The sequence below is a fragment of the Candoia aspera genome, chromosome 3, assembly GCF_035149785.1.
Source record: "Candoia aspera isolate rCanAsp1 chromosome 3, rCanAsp1.hap2, whole genome shotgun sequence".
In the NCBI taxonomy this organism is placed as follows: Eukaryota; Metazoa; Chordata; class Lepidosauria; order Squamata; family Boidae; genus Candoia; species Candoia aspera.
In genome coordinates this window covers 148,757,723-148,778,778 of record NC_086155.1, presented here as the reverse complement: position 1 = coordinate 148,778,778, position 21,056 = coordinate 148,757,723, and the positions used below count along the sequence as shown (strand labels likewise).

The window sequence follows — 21,056 nt, the reverse complement described above, 5'->3', positions numbered from 1 at the left end:
AAAAGTTTACTGAAGTATTTTCAGATAAGGAAACCTGATTGTCAGTCTTTGCTTTACCACCAATTTTGTGACTTAACATAAAATAATATAAAATATTCACAGCAAGCACTTACTTTTGCCTGAAGGGGAGGAGTTGTTCTGGGTGACACCTGAAAATCAATTTAAAAAATAAGAATTTGCATATATAGAGAGATATATAGATATATAGGCTTCATCTCTATCATCTCTAACATCTGTCTGTCTGTCTGTCTGTCTGTCTGTCTGTCTGTCTGTCTATCTATCTATCTATCTATCTATCTATCTATCTATCATCTATCTATCTCTATCTCTCTATGGAATCCCATGCTTCCTTTGAGGATTTTCTGTTGCATCCCCCTTCCCAGCTTGACAATTCCAAATGACCAATAGATGGCAGCAAAGGCAAACCTTTTCTTCTTCTCATTGCTGCTATCTAGTGGGTTTCTAATTTTCTTCACCACCACCACCCCCGTACACCCTATACCCACCTGCTTTCCCATTTTCTCCCCATAGTAGTCAGCTAACACACTGAGATGTTTAGATCTCCCTGAAACTGGGGGACAGAGTGTCACACTGATTTTTTTTCCATCTAAAGTTTTCTTTGTGTATTTCTGTAAATATTAGGGCTTGTTTAAATTTTCTACAATTCTTTTCTTCATGTGATGCCATTCAGGCTCTTAGAATCTGAATTGGCTATTACTATATGCAGATGGCATCAGCATCCAGGAAGGGACGTATCATTACAAATGAAGAAGCCTTTCTAGATAGCGGAGATTCATTGGCAGGCAATTTTGGCAAGATATTGCTCAGTGCAGCTATGCATACTATTGTGGCTTGCCCTTCTTCTATAAGCAACCCTGCCACAAACAGTTGCAGGGAAGAATGCTAGCTTATCCTACATCTCACTTAATATAACTTCATCATCCTATTTAGCATGCTCAGCCTACATGGCGTTTATTGGAGAGTTTCCATCTTTAAAAAATTTGGAAGCATCTCTGCAAACATTTCTCAAGCTTGTTGATAGATCACTGACCACTGGGAGGAAATATATATGTGTGCTTGTAAGGGATAAGGAGAGACATGCATGCAGACTAGTTGGCTATTTATAATACAGGCTAAACATCATAAGCTTCAGGACTAAAAAAGATTGATGACCAATACTAGTATTAAATATCTTTTAACTGATACATAATTAATATGTCCTGGCTTCTCAACTTTCAAAGCTATTTGAATGGGATTCCATGGCATTTGCATATCTATAGGAAACCACTGTACCTTCAATTATAACACAACTAAATCCTGCTCAAATTTATTACAGGGACATCAAACATTAGAAGGGCTATCCATGGCACAGCTGTATTATCTGTAGAACAATTTTGAACTCCCAAAACCATAACTCTTGGTATGTTGCAGGTCCCTTCAGTTAGGGAGGTACATCTAGTGGGACCAAGGAAAAGATCCCACCTTCTCCGTAGTGGCTCCCTCCTTTTGGAACATCATCCCCCCAGATATAAGATTGGTCCCCTTCTTGCTCCTTTTCCAGAAGGCCCTGAAGACATGGTTCTGTCAACGGGCCTGGGGGCCCCAAGCTGCTTCAGAGCCAATCATGTGGCTTGTATTAATGTGTTTGTTGCCACTGGGGAGTGTCTATTGTGTTTTTATAGTTTTTAATTCTGTAAGCGGCCTGGAGTCTCCGTGTGTGAGTTGGGTGGCCTTATACATCTATTAAATAAATAAATAAACAATAACTCTTACAATTGTATTAAGTAGTAGGTGATTCTTCTCAGATAGACCCTGTCACTAAAATTAGCTCTATAATGCCAACTGAGAAATTGCATGTAGGAGTTAGCTATTGAGGAGTAATTCATATTCAACCATTTTCTTCACATTCTTCATACCCAAAGTAGCCAATAAACTTGGGTTTTTGAATCATGATATTACCTATTTTGCTTTAAAACATGTTACTGGACAAAGAAGAGCTGAAGACACATACGGTATTGCTTTCACTACTTATTTTGCACTCAGAATAAGTTTAGTTCATCTCTGAGGTATCAGACAAGATACCTTGATTGCACGATCTCAGGTTAGCTCATCTTTAGGAATTTAAATTTCTATCTGCACTTTTTCAGAAGCTCAGGCTGGAAATTTACTTCAATTAACAGCGGCTGTTCAGGAACCCTTCTGTCTATATGCCTGCAGGGCTTGGTTTATACAGATGAATATGAGAGATTTACACATCTCTACACAATTAAAAAAACATCAGAAACAGTTTATTAGACTAAAAAAAATTAAAATTCTTTATAACGAAACTGTCCATAAATTAAAGGCAACGTGACAAATGAGAAATGCCCTCAGCACTTAAGAATGGCTTGTAAGCTTCTGTCTGGGATTGCGTTTTAGTTGTAGCTAATTATCCCAACTGGGTGAGTGTTAGGCACCAGAGAGCAGCCATAATATGTTCCTAGGGGTTCATTTTCCTCAGGAAATGGAAGGTAGTGTGAACATTCTTATTATTATTAAGTTTTGATGTAGGCCAAACTTCTTTCACCTTGTTCTTAAGCATATTCCTTTGTAATTTTCTTTATGGCTAAGGTGAGTAGCCATCTCTTCCCTTAAAAATGCCCTGTTGTGACAGAGGGTTGTTCCCATGTCCCTGTTATGAAAGAAGAATGAAAAGTAATAAAGCCAATCTTCAGTGATCTGATGCTTTATTTTTTATAAGGGATACTAAAGCACCTCTTTAAAAACATCAAACAAATAATCAGAGCAGTTAGTTTTGGTATGTGACTTCAAAAAGATAGATTTTCATCCAGAATTGACTATTTAGATCTAACAATAACCTGATACAGAGGGAAAATAAGTTACAAATTGAATAAATAGTTGAGTTCATAATCTAATCCTATGGATGATGTTTAAATTCCAGAAAGGATGCATAAAATTGCTGGCTCCAATATATTAATTATCCGAAGGAACTCCCATAGATGTATGTATGTATGTATATATAGGTAAAATCCACAGACAGGCGCATGTGTGCACACATATGTGTATATACACATCCACACCCAAAGTAAATGGCTCCCCATATTCTTTTGAATCTGTAGTTCTGATGCTCCTATTGAATAGAATAGAGCAGGATTTACGGATAAAAGATTTCCATATCCATTTGGAGCTGTGGATCAGGACAAAGGTCCAGGGACAATTTGTCACTGTTGTCTATCAAAAATACTGTAACCAGGGGCCTGGCAGTTTATGTTTTTCTAAAGTCGTAAGTAGAAATTATTAAAAGGAAGTAACACTTACAATGTTCTTGAAGAAGTGGACTACCGGGTTGTCATCCACATATCGTCCATGCTGAGACCTTGGATGAGGCAGGGAACTTACATGGCTAACTCTGGCGGCATGGTGATAGTCCTGAAACACAGGGTAGGTTATACCTTTGATTAGCACATATTCTGAAAGTAATTCATGTTCCCCTCTTGAAATCAAATCTGTTATCAATGAAGTTTAAGGTCTTACATAAAGAAGAAATTAGGGGAATGAAAATTAGAATCAGAAAGACTTAAGAAGAGATCTGAGGGATTAGTTCAAAGTACTTAGCTAACACACGTTTTCTTCCAAGGGTAGTCTATCAGAAACACAGCACAAAAGCACCTACATCCACTATTAATTTAGTTTGTTGCAATAGCTGACCTTGGCTGGTTCAAAAAAAGCCAAGCAAAGTCAGACTTGGTGAATACTTGGATGGAAGACTACTAGCAAGTCAAAGGGCTGAAGACTAGAATGAGAAATAAAGCAAACACAAAAAAAAACCCAGAAGAAGGCAAAATGGAATCACTTCTATATTTTTGTCAAGAAAACAACACAAATGTGTCCATTTAATCATCACAGAGTTGCGTGTGATTTGATAAAAATATAACCTGTTTTTAAAACTGAAAGTTATAGGTATACTACCCATGACTATTCTATTTAGATGCTATTGGTAAGATGAAGTAATAGACTTACTGTATCCTTCAACAGTTGATTTCTTTTCAAAACTAAGAACATACAATTCTTTATGCTTTAATTTCATGGCCAGGAAAGACACCTGTGTACAGTAGTACTGAGCATTTGGATAAGGAGTAGCTTTTCTAGTTTCCAAGCAAAGACCTTTTTAGATCTTCTTCAAAAACTCTCCTTGGGGTTCTAGTAACCTGAGATTGTTTGCATGCAGATCAAGTACATTATTATTAACTTGCAAGCCGAAGCTTCTGTCATGCATCTGCCTATTGTTGAATCACAAGGATATGCAAGGATGTGGAATATGGCTTCTGGAACTCTTTTCAACTCCTTTAGCAGCAATGGCTATAGAAGGCCTCTGTAGTTTCTTTTACGTAATGAAGTAATACCCATGTTGCATTAATGCATGTATATCTGAGGGTTAAATCAAGGTGGGTACATACGAATTACCTCTGTGTGTGTGGTTCTGCTCTCCCTTCCTGTTGCATCTGCATGCTTGTGTGTATGGATGCACCCGGAAGTTGCATAAGCTTCACTCTAATCCAGTGTTTCTCATCCTCAGCAGGGTGGACTTCAACTCCCTGGCTGGGAGATTCTGGGAGTTGAAGTCCACCCATCTTAAAGTTGCTGAGGTTGAGAAACATTGCTCTAAGCCATGTAACAGGATGGAGCGGGGCTTGAAATGGGACAAGCAGAGGGATTTTGAGCTGCTGCCCAACTTCCTTTCTTGTGCCGACATATTCATTAATTTTTTTTTGGATTGTTTTTCTTCACAGCTCAAGTTGGATCCAGGCCATTTTTAACCTTGGGGTTTCTTTTGCTGGCTTCTGTTGCCCCACCAAATTTGGTTTCATTCTGTTCCATTTTCAGAGAGTTATCCTGCTGAGGGACAGGCAGAGTCATGAGCCCCTTAACCTAATTGCTTTCCAGCACTCATGAGGCTAGCCAAATGACTCATTTTCTCTGGTCCTCTAAATTCCAGAGTAGATACAAAAAGCCATTTAGGAGCTGCCACCTCTTGAAACTCAATACCGGAAGCATGCAAACATATGAGGAATAAGTCACCAGCAGCACTTAACTGTGAGTGTGATTGAACAACATTTAAAATGCGACCAGATGCTTATTAAGAGAAGTGCCCTGTATTTTATACTGTGAAATGGACAGTTTGTGGGAACTGATGGCTTGTGTCCACTGAAAGTTTTAGAAGCAATGCTGATTGACAGTATCCAGAAAAAAAGCAAAGAAAAAGCAAATTGCTCTCTTTTATTAAACCAAGCATTACTGTAAACCTGAATGATTTTAAGTTGCAAAGACATCTTCTTTAGGTATCAGTGTTTAAAACATACATGGCAAAAATGAAGTGAAGTATGAAGTTATATGCAAAGGTTGATGTTAAACAAGTCATGATGAATGTTCTTCCTATTTGACAGGCCAGGGGATGAAATATAGCACACGCACACGCACATGTGTGTGCACACATGCACACACACACACACCAACCTTCTGGACACAGTTGGCCATCTGCTTATGCTGTAAGATCACAAAAACAGACACAGCCAATTTATTGTCCCCACTGTTATTTCCTTTTGGGAGAGGGGAGTAAGGTTGGTGTGAGGAGCAGAAGGCCTCTCAGGGGCATACCTCTCCAATTCCCATCCTGAACACCACCCAAATACTGGAAATGTGGGCTTTTGGCTATTTTTGGACACAATGTCAGTTGCTAGGGGCCTGGAGCATGCAGCCCTTGGCCACACAGCTCATAATTGACTTCATATATCATATGATTTAGGTAAGCCATAAGGACAAATGGAATCTACATCAGAATGATGTAGCAAGAAACGTTATTGTTCAGTGTTACAGTTAGTAATTTCTCTCTTCCTCCATAATATTGCATCTATATTTGCAAATCTTCAAGACTAATATATTATCTTGGAGACATGAAGATCAGTACTTGGAGAAGCATGATCATAAGTATTCACTTCATAATTATTCACTTCCAGTGCTCCTTGTTCTCTTGGATGGTGGATGAAGGGTATGACACTGGGCTCTCTTGAAACAGCTTTCCATCTTTAAGAGTGAATAATAGCCCAATCTGGAGGTAATTAAATATGTGCTGAATAGTTCGCATGAAAACCCATTTTTTCTTCTACTTGCTACCTGATGAATAATTCTATGTAAATTAAAAACTCCCATTGTTGTACACCAGTGGAACCCCTGATTCAGTGTACTGACAGTTGCATCCCAGAAGACTATAGGCAAAATATTGTTGTAAGCCACTCTGAGTCACTCGCTGAGAAGAGCGGCTATAGAAATCGAACAAATAAATAAATAAGATGTAATGTGTAGTACATACTATATGAAACAGCATGCATTTTAGAATATCAATTTTACGAACTTTTCTTTGGTATCATAAAAATATGCACACACTTACTGTCAGTTCCAGGAAGACCTAAATCAAAATTTGAATATAGTGTCTGAATGATTAATTCTTGCTTCTGCTGCTAATACTGGTTTACCATGATACTATCTCAGATGCTCTGAAAGAAGGTTCCCAAGGTACCTCAAAATTATATAGCAACCATTTTTGTTTTTTGTTCTGTATATTGAGATATATAGCTTACTCTTTATGAAAGCTTATATAATAAACTTTCTATTGTTTAAAAAATTATGTCTCTGTTAACAGGTAATGCAAATTACATTTACTGTTTTTACTGTAAACTGCCCAGAGTCCTGTGTGGGGGAGACGGGCGGTGATAAAGTTTGATAAATAAATAAATAAATAAATTCCAAAGCTGAGTTAATTCAGCAATTTACTCCTGTGAGGAGTCCACTAACTTCCCACTGTTTTGTGTCAACTGTTTATCTGATGATTAGTTGTCTCTTCTGATGTCATTAAGATGAAATTCTGCAGAGGCTCTGTGAAAATGGGGCTCTCTAGATAACCCACCTGTGAGCCCATTTAAATTTTTATGCATGCCATATCCAAGGGTAGGTGGGGAGGGAATAAAACAAGGGAAGGAGCGAGTGGGGTAGACACAAATTTTGACTCGATTCAAGACAGCACTGACCTTGATTGTGTGTGCCACTGCAGATTTTTCTTGATGTGAGAAGGGAAGAGACAACCTTCCAATTTTTTTTGCTGCAGCTGGTAGGTTGTAATTGGCTAATACACCCTGAATCATGTGGTGCCACAGCACAGATTTGAGTTAACAGGTCTGGATAAGGAATGTGTTAGAGACCCATGTTATGCAAAGATGCTCATTAGGTTTAAATGTTGGAGACAAAGTAAACAAGTACTGTGAAACATTAGCTGAGGACAAAGAGGCAGATTTGAATATTTTGTGAGATTTCAGAATTATACAAACAAGAAAATCTGAGTCTCTTAATCACAACTAGTGAACTTTATGCATTAGAGTTACAATGACTTTTTTACTGTGCTTTGACTGCATCGCTGAGGATCCCAACTTTCAGTGCTGCATTTTAATTAATCAAGTCACTCTTCTTCACCTGGCATCAGTCACTCCTCCTGTGGCTTTCTACTTGTGAGCAGATTGGAGACTAACTGTTTTTCTGGTATTTTTTCCCCTCAAGTTTCTGAAAACTTTTCTCTTGAGTCACCAGATCACAAGTTGAAAGAGTTTTTATTATCATATCAGCAAATGCAGTCCAATTATATCCACACAGCAACATAAACCAAGTCAGTTGAATGAAAATGCTGAACTATGTAAGAAAAGCCTCTTTAAAACCAAGGAAATGTCTGTCTTTTCTGAGTGATCACTCAGATGCTTCAAAAAGACAATACAGGAAGAGTCCTGTTAATTTTAATGAGCCGATTCCTTAATGCTGCATCACCTTGTTTTCAGGGCCACTCAGGAAGGAAGGAGAAAGATGTGAACTGGAAATGCAGTAAATGTAGACCTGAAACTTTCCTAAATCCCGTCATTCCTGCTTTATCCATGGACAGCTGGAGCCAACAAAGAATAGTTGACTGACTGTTACCTAACAATAATTAATGGTTCTCAAATCAGAGTGATTTCTGGAGAAACAGTTTCTGTTTTTGTTTTAAACATCCTGATCTCCTTTTCCAATAGCCAGTTTTTAGCTGCATGCAAGAAAAAATATATATCCTGGTCATCAGTGAAAATGAAATTCATGGGCCTCTTCTGATCTTCTTACAAAGATCCTCACTGCACCTGCTGCAGTGTGGCTTCATGCTGAAGTATGGCAATCTTACCTTCTATTTGTTTGTGGTGGTTTGAACAGATTTGGATTTACAACTAAGATTGGCACAGTTGTGTCTCGGGTGCCTTGATCAAAAAATTCTGAATGCCCTAAATTGCCTGGAGAACAAGTTCTGCTGAAACACAGGAGAGAGGGGGCCAGCTCCAGTAACTAAGCAACGAGAATTACCAAGGCAACCAGGCATTTTCAGGTACATAAAAGCTAGTGGATAATTGCTGAGTGGTGGAAGCTCTTTACACATGCCAGTCATCCAGATAAACTAGGAGGGGGGGGGAGGTTGGAGAAGAAAGCAGGGGCTGTAAAGTTTAGTTGTTTTTCTTTCAACTGTCTGCCTTTCCATCTTGTAGAATCAGAGAATTAACTGTGGATTTTCTCTTAAAAATGACGAGCTACAAAGACAGGGCTGTTCTTATCCTTGAAATTGATTCAGACATCAGACATATGCCGCCCAGAGTCACTGTATGAGATGGGCGGCTATACAAATGTGATAAAGAAATAAATACAATAAATTTTTAAAAATTGCTTTTAACCCCTTATTCCACCCTTAACCCATGCCAAACATAGCCTTATTCTGAAAGACTGAGTGAGCTTTTATTGTAACTGTGCTTAAAATGAAGATCTACCAATGATGTGTTTGCAAAAACAAACAAAGCATGATCATTGGGGATCTTGCATACTTGTTGAGAAGACAGTATTTCAACTGGTGCAGCTTTTCTTAGCCAAGTATACAAACTGCAGCTATGTAATTAATTTCTCTCCGATACCGAAGGCACTAATATGACCACCCTGGATCCTTTAATTAGTCAATTAAAGTTACAGGGGACTCCAGCACTGCTTTCCTGCCAAACTCCACTGAAATAACAGGACATCGTAAATGATCAGTGCTAGACGAAAGACACTACAAGAAGAGAATGCTAATGTGTCATTTTTTAAAAGTGAGAATTTAGAACATAAACAATGGACGTTTTTTATCATTTAGAAGGGAATACTTGTAGGTTGCATAAAACCACAGTCTAACTTCAATCATACATTTTGGACATCTTCCAGGCTGGCAGGGAATAATGGCATTTATAGTCCCAAGCTTCTCGAGAGTAGTGGTTGGAGAAGGCTGTGTTTACACCCTTTCTTGTAACTGTATCTTTTAAATCACTGTAGTTCTTGTACCTGCATCCGGGAAATATAATAGTTGTACTGCATCTGAAAAGAAACAAGTAACTATAAGGGGAAAGATGGCATAAAAAACTGTTAGGATGGTTTCTTTGAAAATCTGCTTTGCTCCATTAGCAGAAGAGCCCAGGACTGCCCAAACAATTGCATTATCAGTAAGGTCCTTGATATGGGCAGCACATTATATACCAAAATATTGAGAACTTCATCTCACTTTGCTCAGGAAGAACTCCAAAATGACAACTGTAGTTTCATTATTACGACTCCTGTTAAATTTTTTGAAATGGGAAATCTGAATCTATTTAAGTCTTCTACAAGTAAAAAGTATGATTTTTCACTGTGGTGGTTTTGTAAATAATTATAGAGTTGCAGCCTGGCCTTGTTCTTTCTATTAATTTACAATGTCTGCCTGCTATTCTCTAGCAAATGCCACTGAACCAGACAGTTGTGTATGCCTAGCAGTCTATTTCAGTGGAATTTAACATTTTATCTTCTTTAAAAATATATTTTAGTGGTGAAATACACAGACAAAAAGAACCCCTACATCACCAACAGAGACAAATGATAGTGATTACTGGATATAGTGGATAAAGAAAACCTAGATATGTTATAATAATTAAAATAAATTGGACGTGACAAAAGAAAGAAAAAAGTTAACAGATTAAAAAGATCCAAATAATCACTATACATAAATATAAAAGAATATTTACCTTTGTATTAGATCCACAGTGGAAATTGTGTTTGTTACAATGAATAGCAAAGGTTTTTGGGGCACATTTGAAAATTTAACAACTTGTTACAGTACAAGGTTTTGCAGAATACAATAAATGTATTAGTTTTTAAGGTATTACAGTGGTATTATTGTTTTTTTTTTGTTATATTGCAGCATGTATTTTTACCATGCATTGAGTGAGAGAGAAAACTGACGAAAAAATCAGAAGCAGTTTGTATTATCTAAAAAGTAATCTGTACTTTGCACAGAGAATTATATTTTATGAACGTTATCACATTTATAACATGCAAAAAGCTCAGGCTTGAATGCATAGTCCCCCGCCATTTTTTTTAAAATCTTCCATGCACTCTATGAAATAGGATAGTCTGGTAGATAAGTCTTTGTGTCTCAGCACAGACAGTTTCAGATTGTTTCTGTCATTCTGGCCACTACTCATACAGTAAATAATTCTTACAACTCTCTCTTTTAGTTTGAAAAATGTAGTCCTTTCTGTTATCTTCTGGGTTTAGAAATGATGTGATTTTTAAAGAAATACCAAAGTTCTGAAAGTCACTAAGTGTAAAGAAAATTAGTTATAAGAAAGAATGCTAAAATACCCTGTTAGGAAAAAGCTATTATTTCAGTAGGTTTTCCTACTGAATATTTTTAGTTTGACTAATAGGAAATAATATTTCTTATTAGTCGAACTAAAAAAGGCTGGAAAATATAATTTTATTATTAGGGTCACTAAATCTGGGCTGCCTAACCCTGACAAACCACTAGCTGGCAGCAAAGATCTACATACATTGGCAACCTTTGCTGCCATCTAGTGATCATTCATCTTTGATGAACACAACCCAATATTATATTATCTGCCTTATTCTAGAGCATTATCATTTCCCTTTTTGTTGGACATTACATGGAGCAGTATTTATGTTCATTTCTGAAAGAAACTACTCTCTCCAGAATCAACTTGCACATCCTAATTTAATATAGCCAACATTTATTTATTTAATTAATCTTTCAGAAGTGTTTCTGCCCAAAAATTGTGCTGAAGATAACTAGCAACCATATAAAGATAAAAAATAACTAACAACAAAAAGAGCAGAACAAAGTTATGCTAACTTAAATGTACTCATTCCCAAGAAGGTCAGATTTGATTATGGGGAAACATGCCTTAGGTTCATCCAAACTGGGATATTGAAAACCACTGTACTCACCGAAGATTCTTTGAAAACTACTTCTGTTCCAGAATGCAAGGTGAGTGCTTTCAGGCAGGACCATATCATACCTTCCTACAAGGGTTGCACTTGCTACCAGGTTCTTACCAGGTATAATTCAAAGTATTTGTTCCAAGATTCCTCAGGAGCCTCCTCCTTCTATACCAGTCAGTCCATTCTTTGAGAATACCTTTATATGGTTGGGGCAAGATAAAAAACCTTCTCAGTGGCTGAAACTAAACTTGTTACTCCATACTTGGGAGTGATATTCTTTTGGGTAGTATTTCAGTTATGGGCCAAGACATTCTTTTTCAAGCAAGCAATTTCTCCCCTGGTAACATAAATGTTAGCAGAAGCCATCTTGCCCCTCTGCTAGATTTACAACTCTTATTAAATACTTTTGTAGGTGTGTTTGTTTTGTCTGTCAAATATTTTAAATTTTCTGGTGGTTAACTGCTATGTTACCCTGAGTAGTTTGTATACATTAAAAAGGCAAGGTAGTATTTTTATAAACACATTGACAATGGAAGAGCCTTCTTGAATAAAATGTGTTTGTCTGCTGTTGGAAAGACAATGGAGAAAGAGCAAATTTGGCTCACGTGGTAAGAAGTAATAAAAAAATCTTAGGAGCAGCTACTGAGAATTTTCTGAATTTTCACCAAGTATGCCTGCAGCAGTAATAACCTGGAGAGAAAGGCTTCTTCCAAAGTCCCTGTATGGGACAATTCAGTTCTTCAGATACCCTGCTTATACAGGGCTTTGTTTTTTCATAACTAGCCCCTACAATGTGCCCGTAAACAGAACTGTTAAACATTACACAGTCCCTATAATGGATTCTGTTCAGGCATCCAGTTGCAAATTTCTAGATCAGTTGAAGTTCTCAACTACTCTTCCAAGTTAACTTCAATTCAATGAACATATCAATCATAAACCACTTGCATATGCTATCTTCACCCGTGGGCATCATTGAGGAAGTTCCCACAAGCAGATGGTATTTCCTGGCTCTCTTTTTAACATGCACATTAAAGGGGAGGCATTTAAACTAGCTACAGGCTATCCCTATTAACAATTTTCACCTACAGGCAATACACACTTAAGGCATCATTACATATGATGTGCACTTCTCTGTTGGATGCATTCTCAGAAGCAATCTTTAGTTCACACCTTGCAAAACTGAGGTGGACTCATGAATGTTGTTGTTTATTCATTCAGTCCCTTCTGACTCTTCATGACTTCATGAACCAGCCCACGCCAGAGCTTCCTGTCGGTCGTCAACACCCCCAGCTCCCCCAGGGACAAGTCCGTCACCTCTAGAATACCATCCATCCACCTTGCCCTTGGTCGGCCCCTCTTCCTTTTGCCCTCCACTCTCCCTAGCATCAGCATCTTCTCCAGGGTGTCCTCTCTTCTCATCATGTGGCCAAAGTATTTCAGTTTTGCCTTTAATATCATTCCCTCAAGTGAGCAGTCTGGCTTTATTTCCTGGAGGATGGACTGGTTTGATCTCCTTGCAGTCCAAGCCACTCTCAGAATTTTCCTCCAACACCACAGTTCAAAAGCATCGATCTTCCTTCGCTCAGTCTTCCTTATGGTCCAGCTCTCGCAGCCATACGTTACTACGGGGAACACCATTGCTTTAACTATGCGGGCCTTTGTTGTCAGTGTGATGTCTCTGCTCTTAACTATTTTATCGAGATTTGTCATTGCTCTTCTCCCAAGGATAAAGCGTCTTCTGATTTCCTGACTGCAGTCAGCATCTGCAGTAATCTTTGCACCTAGGAATACAAAGTCTTTCACTGCTTCTACATTTTCTCCCTCTGTTTGCCAGGTATCAATCAAGCTGGTTGCCATAATCTTGGTTTTTTTGAGGTTTAGCTGCAAGCCAGCTTTTGCACTTTCTTCTTTCACCTTCATCATAAGGCTCCTCAGTTCCTCTTCGCTTTCAGCCATCAAAGTGGTATCATCTGCATATCTGAGATTGTTAATGTTTCTTCCAGCGATTTTAACTCCAGCCTTGGATTCCTCAAGCCCAGCATGTTGCATGATGTGTTCTGCGTACAGGACTCATGAATATGCTGCATTTATTAGTACTAATTGCAACATTTCTCTACCAGAGTTGGATTGTTTAAATATATAAATGGTACAGGTAAGAGGAATGCTTTCTTTTGAGGCATGTTGGGTTTTTTTTTTTCTTTTGTTTGCTTTGCATTAATGTTTTTCTTTCTTTCTAAAAGGGTAAACAATGTTTAGTATTCAGAAGAAACATGTACGTATGTATATTTATTTATTAGACATATTTGTATGCTACCACAATAAAAAAAAAAAACCTCTTGGCAGCTCCCATAACAAATACAATGTAAAAACAACCCCATATAAAAATAAAAACACCACACAACATGGATAAAAAAAAAGATGGCAACAACAGCTCAAATCAGGGGAAGGCGCTCAAAAAAATCTCAGTCTTAAGAAGCCTGTGGAAAACTAGCAAGGAGTGAGGCAGCCTGTTTGCCACAAAGAGGCTATTCTACCATGTTGACAACACTGGAACAAAAAAGCAGTGTCTCCCTGCCTCAGCCCCTCTGAACCTCCCAAAAGTGTGGGATTTGGAGCAGTTTCTCCCTGCTAGATCTAATGGTTGGGCCCAAGTTGGCTGGAGAAGGCAGTCCTGAAGATATACTGAAGGTATCCAAGTGCCAAGCCATGAAGAGCTTTATAGGACAACGCCAGTCTACTACATTGGACCAGAAACCAATTGGCAACTGATGCAGGCTCCACAAAACTGGTGTTATGTGCTCCCAAACTTGGTAGCCCCAAAATATGGAAACATATTCAATATTCACAAGTATTTCCTCACTTCTACACCAGAGACCACCAGTAAAATAGCAAAAGGTGAATTCAGGTCTTATAGAACATTCAAAGTCATAGTCTGTGACTAGAGAACTGGAGAAGGAACCATTGTGTACAAAAATATGCTGCATTCACATATATTTATTTGCTTGTTTGGAATTATTACAAAACATTAAAAATGCACATCAGAAGCAGTTGGGCACATACAAATCACTTTTTGGCGTGAGCAGGGAATCCTCTCTCTGCTATGTGGGCTGATACATTATCATGTAATCTTTTAAGGAGCATCATGTATTGTAAATCAGAAGTCAGAAATGCAGCGTATCTTTTGATAATGCCAAATGGCTACAAATACATTTTATTCTGTCATGCATGATTGTCCACAAGGCATTTGTATGAACCCTAAATGAAAAATACATTTAAAAGTGGTTGAAATCTTATGAAATGTGGTGTCTATGCAAGTTTTTGGTAATTTTGATAAAACATACATTTAGATCCTGCACCTATAATATCACTGTGGACTATTAGGGATCCCTAGACAAATTGAGAACCACTGGAGTATGTTGGCCTATATGTGAAAATGTCTACAGCATTGTTTTGCATATGAGCACTTAAATCTAATCAATCAGTCAAATTCATCCTATATTTGAGACCAAGCTCCTTCCCTCTCATTTGCTGTTGATTGGATATCTTGATTTTTGGCTTCAGGAAGGCAAAAAAGATTGGAATTTGTCTGCAATTTGCCCAAATGTCAACCTCCAACCAGTGGAGGTTACTTCCAAAAGAAACAGCTATGGTTACCATTCTGAGCAGTTTTAAATCAAGGGATGATAAAGCTAGTCATTTTGGCTATATAGCCAAACCAGGAGCAATCTGCTTTGCTGTACCAGTTGCTGGGCAACATCAACAGGAAAGCATGACTACATTCCTATTCTGACAAACTGTACTTATGTCCTGCTTCTAGATTTCACATAGGTTTCTGGTAAGCTGACCCATTGCAAGAAATGTTCAGAGGTCTATATCAGTGCCAGCTGATTCCAAAAGAGCTTGTTGATAAGCAAAGTGATGCTTGGTTTACAAGTTCAGTTGGTATGACTTCCTCTTAAAAAGTGGCACATTTATCTTTTACCATTTCTTTTGTTAAAAAAAATGTCATGCACTGAAGTGGTAGAGTTTTTCATTTGTATATATTCAATAGTTCTCTATTAAGAATTCTATCACCTTATGCTGCAGGGCATTTGAATCCCCAGATTCAATTCAAAAAAAGAATCATCATGAAAGATACTGTTGTTTACAGAAATATTTTTTTTCTTGCACCATGGTTCAGAAGGCTTCTCTAGTGAATTTCTTGCTAGTTCTTGCTAGTTAAGTTAAAAAAATAAGGATTAATTCTCACTTGTTGGGGGAGCTAGAGAATTGGCTGTCAGAAGTAAAGCATTTCAGCTGGGAGGGACAACATACACACACACACACACCTTTTCTCTTGATATTAAATTATTAGTTGAACTTCAGCCAATATAACTGCAGAACTTTTTTTGTTTTTGCCCAAGGATACATTTCCTCAGACTAAATCTTTGGAGGTTGCATGCCGAGAGTGGGGTAGTTGCAAGTCAAAAGCAGACGTTATTCTTTTCCATTTCTCTTGCCTCATTTCTTCAATCAAAATAAAGAGCAGTTTGAACTTGTCAGGGGTCTGAACTGATCTGAATATTAGATCAAGGCCACATGAAATTCAGTCAAAACCCTAATGCCCTAGGATTCTCACTCTGCTGCAAAATTCAGAATTGCAAACCAAAATATGTCATTTCACCAACTCAGTACATTTTAGAAAACCAAACTGATTGATTTCAGTGGGATTTAGATGGTAATAAGTGTAGATATAGAATAAGTGTATATAGAATAAGTGTAGGGATGTGGTGGCGCTGTGGGTTAAACCGCTGAGCTGCTGAGCTTGCAGATCGGAAGGTTGGCAGTTCAAATCCGTGTGACGGGGTTTGCTCCCGTTGCTAGTCCCAGCTCCTGCCAACCTAGCAGTTCGAAAACATGCAAATGTGAGTAGATTAATAGGTACTGCTTCGGCGGGCAGGTAACAGCGTTCTGTTTAGTCATGCCGGCCACATGACCACAGAAGTGTCTACGGAGAAATGCCGGCTCTTCGGCTTTGAAACGGAGATGAGCACCGCCCCCTAGAGTTGGACACGACTGGACTTAATGTCAAGGGAAACCTTTACTTTTACCTAAGTGTAGATAAGAACACAATTCATGGCTACAGTAAGAGAAAGAGTGGTTTCCATACAGAACACTATAAAAAAATCCAGTAAGAGGCAAGCACATTTTGTAGCAATCTCTAAAGATCGAATTATTACATATCAGGCATGTGTACATTCTGAGGGTTTATTTCTTTATTTCTTTATTGGATCTCAAATGTAGATTCCTTTAACATGATCCATTTTATTTGATGCTTGTTACAGTTATCTATTTTACATTTTGGTGTTCTTCTCACTTCAAATCAGCTATCCTTCAAAACCCACTCTTCTTGATCCTGATCAACAGAGTGCAATATGAAAATATATGACATTGAACATAGGATGTTAATGTATTAACTAATTAATGCACCGTTTTGCAGTGAGAAATACAGTTAATAAATGCTTTATCACTGCATATAAAGGTCAAATATTGAAACAAAATCATGTTAATCACAGACTCCAGAAAGCCAGTACCATTGATTATATATTTTACAATGCTATAATTTATATTTCAGTTGCACAAAATCAACAAGTGTTTTATAGAAGACACAACAAAGTTTTGAAAGAAGAACAAGTCACAGTACATCATTTCTTTCAGAAAGTATATATGTATTGAAAGACTTAATTAAGAGTGAAAACGAAAAGGTTCTATTGATGTGGCTAATTTCCTCAAATATGTTGCACTGACAGTACAATCTATTATATGTATGACTATTAATCTGAAACAAGTTTGAGTGTCTTGCTTCATTATGGAGCCATTTTGCTTCTCACTTTGAGTGGTTTGTGATTAAATAAGAAGTCCCTGATGAGCCACAACTTCTCATTTCATTGGAATTGCTGAACCAATAAATTACAGTTACATGATTCATAACAAGCCAGATCTTAAACAACTTGAAACTATAATTTGTGACCTTAGCTTCTTCTGAATATTCCAGAAAGAAAAATAAAGACTTTCTGGTTTATTCTTGGCTTGCTGCAAAGGGAGGAGTAAAGGGCTGAATGTATTCACAAAAGAACCACGAATATTTCAGCTTAATAAATCAAGATATGATCATTTGAATGTGACTTATATTGTTCAGCAATATAATTCATATTAACAATGCAATGATCTAGCATATGTTCTGAGAATAAATCCATGCTTTTTATTCATTGAAATATTCCTGTTCAATTTCTTACTGACCAAATGTATTACCTGAAGCTTAACCATAAACTATTTCAGTTAATTTTAGATGCATCTATTTCTGTGAATTTAATTATATAAAATATTTGGACACTACATTAAATAGAAAATGTTTTTGTTGTGTTATTAAGCTTAAAAAAATCCAGTATGTCTTCACCAGTGCATAGCTCCTGAGTTACTACTATAGTTGCTAAGCTGAAACAGTTTAAACATTGACATTTCATTGAAATCTGGATCTACAAAGCCATTCTAGAGTGCAATCTAAATGGTCCTATGAAAGAAGATGTGTTTACAAAAATAACTGTGACAGCTTAGAAAAATCCACTTCTTCCAGGAACTGCTACAAAATAAAATAGAAAAGGGACTTTATCTCAAGCAGGTTTTCTCCACATCAGTGTTTGCAGTTCCTTTCTATTGTACTTTACTTTTACTTCCCAAGTCTAGAGCCTTTATTATCCTCAGTTTTAATGTTGTGCCTATTACCACCAGTTGTTGTTGTTTATATCTCCCCATTATAAAATTGCATTGATCAGTGAAAGCTTCAGCCACTTCAGGTCCTACATTTCACAATTCTGGAACCTTGCACACTGAACATCACATTGCCTTACTTATGCTAGGTGTAATTAATTTTTAATAAAATGCATTTATTTTTTGTAATTTATTTATTATTTGACTTTCTTAAAAATATAGTCTGTTCCAGTTAAAAAAACAATTATTTTTTAAAACTGGAACAGACTATATTTTTAAGGAAGTCAAATTACTATGTAAGAACAGACACATCTCAAATTTTAATCCCAATTTAATAAAAGTTTTGTTTTGTTTTTTTAAACCTTTCAGTCAGTGTTGACTCCTGGCGACTGCCTGGACAAGTCCTTGTAGTTTTCTTGGCAAGGTTTTTCAGAAGTGGTTTGCCATTGCCTCCTTTCTAGGGCTGAGAGAGAGTGACTGGCCCAAGGTCACCTTAGGCACGCTGGGTTCGTGCCTAAGACAGAACTAGAATTCATGGTCTTCCAGTTTCTAGCCTGGTGTCTTAACCACTAAACCAGGCTGGCTCTCAATAAGTTATTTAGAGACCTATATTGATAACTAGGCTAATGAAAGATCTCAAATGTCATGCCACACAGGGTTGCAAAGACCACATTTGCATTCTACGTAGCTAACCAGTAGAAATGTTTAGGACCACCGTGTAATTGTTATGGGCTTGAAATGACAAACTATTTTTAATGGTTAATAAAATAATAATAGTAAGAAGATATCAGAAAGTAATACTTTGATGTAAAGAAATAATTTTATGTTCTGTCATGAAAATAGAATCATTTTCAAATGCTACAAGCATCCAATCTAGCCTTCCAGAATCATCTGTTAAGAGAGATTGACTGACTCTTTAACAAGATAAGGTATGATTCACTTTAGTGAATCCTGGTGGATACTTGCTTAAATGTCTGTAAATATACCATGTCTGACACTGCATGCATCAATTTTTTCATACTATATTCTGTAAAAATGTTCTTATTTGTAGTTAGACATTTTTTAAAATAAGCAGGCTTATAATAATCAAGAAAAGCTCTCTGTGTCAGACTACAGAAACACCAATAATGGAGGAATGAATTGTGAAGATGGCTGAGTTTGCAGGAATGGCTAAATTGACTTGTTTGATTAAGGAGGGAACTACAACTACTTTTATAAAAGACTGGAAACACTTGATAGACTTTTTGCTGAAAATCAATAAAAATGAACTGCAGATTTTGGGATGTATTGATTAAAAAGGTTTGTTTATGGGAAGCAGGGAACTCTGATATGCAGTATGGGAGGGTGGAGATAGTAATTGTTACGTTTGTAACTGCTGCAAAGAAGATTGGAAATTGCTTCTTTAGATATCTTTTTTTTCCCTTGACTTTTTGTTATTCACTTTTTCTTTTACCCTTTTATAATCTCTTTTTCTAATCTTCTTCTATGTTCCTGTAACTTTTTAAATCTTTATAAAATCTTTTCATAAGAATTATTCATTAAAAAAACCCTCCCTGTGTCAGCTGGATATTCATTTTAAATTGTCTAAACCATTTGATTGGAGGTTGCCACCCAATAAAGCCTCAAGATACAACTGGCCAACTTGGGCAACCTACTCTTTCTTAATGTGACCAGGTTAGCACCTATCCTTTGCCACTCCATGAAATTAGTTGTGTTGCCTATACTGTATCACAGGGCTTTTTTGGGAATGTGGTTGCTAATGTTGCAGTTGCTTGATTTTTACTAAAAATAATGCCATAGAGGAGATTCGGGGCCAACTTAAGAGTCAGACTTCGGTTATTTGAAAATCAGATCAACAGTATTGAACTTCAGATTTGTTCTCAATTAGCTTTAATTTCCCTCTCTCATATTGCATATGTTTAAGATGATATATAGGTGATTTGTGTCCTGCCACAGAGGGTCCTATAGTTACATATTTATTTTGGTGCCTTTTATTATTCTCCCACCCCTTCCTTTCATGTTTCTTAAATAACAAGGTAGCAGAGAATCTGCATCCTGCAGTGATGAAGAGGAGGTAGAAACAAAAAAAGTATTCTTCTGGCTTTCCTCAATCCTACTCTCTTTAAACAAAGGATATTATTATTCACACATGTATTTTTTCATCCATGATATTAATAAGAAAATATGTCTCCACAAAGAATTTATAATGCTCTTTCACTGAATGTCAGCAGTTTCTCTGGACAAAAAGGTTACTGTGTTTGCTGCATTCCAACATTCACTGATGTGGGCAGATCAGTTATATAAACTAGGACTGCACTGCTTGGGGAAGAGGTTTGGTATATTCCTCTTACCACCATCCTTACTTACATGGAGCTCTGGGAATCCTTTCCAATGGAGTTTAAAGAACATTTCTGGTACTCCTAAATCTCTTCTTATCTTATAACTTTACAAATCCAAAGTTCTTTTCATGTAAATAGGACCTGATGTTTTACAGAGGTATATGTTCAGAATTTTAGTTTAACTCTTGTCCCATTCAAAGGCAGGCCTGTGAGTGTAATGGCATGTGGGAATGACCTTGTGAGACAGGACGAAGAGCTGTAGACTAGGCAACAGTCTGATAAGAGGCAGATGAGCCCGCAGAAAGAATGGGCCATGGCAAACATCTCAGAAGGGACCCTTCTTAGTTTCTTGGACTGTAAAGGCAAGGGGGGAGAGATGTACTTTCAGACTTGCAAGATTCTGTTAGGATAACTTACAATAAAGATGGAGTTTGTACTCCTGGGTGTGTATTTTGCCTGGACTACCTTGCAAGATTCACAGTGAACTTGCTTTCTCATGATTCTGGTCGCCCAGAAAATGTCTTCTTTGAATACAAGATGCAGTACAATGTCAGCAAGATTTAGTTTTCCAGTTGCTTTCAAAACACACAGTACTTATTTGTGTTAACTATTTTACACAGT

At 37.2% G+C, this 21,056-nt stretch overlaps 1 protein-coding gene across 4 annotated transcripts in view; it reads right to left on the bottom strand.

The window, feature by feature from the left end:
* The window catches only part of MBP (myelin basic protein), a 157,555-nt gene that overhangs the window by 10,252 nt on the left and 126,247 nt on the right, over nt 1-21,056 (bottom strand). For all 4 annotated transcript variants that reach the window (XM_063299025.1, XM_063299026.1, XM_063299023.1 and 1 more), the window contains exons 5-6: nt 3,319-3,429; nt 114-149 (exon numbers count right to left, since the gene is read on the bottom strand). In XM_063299025.1, coding sequence (XP_063155095.1) covers nt 114-149; nt 3,319-3,429 — 147 coding nt within the window. The remainder of the gene's footprint in view (nt 1-113; nt 150-3,318; nt 3,430-21,056) is intronic.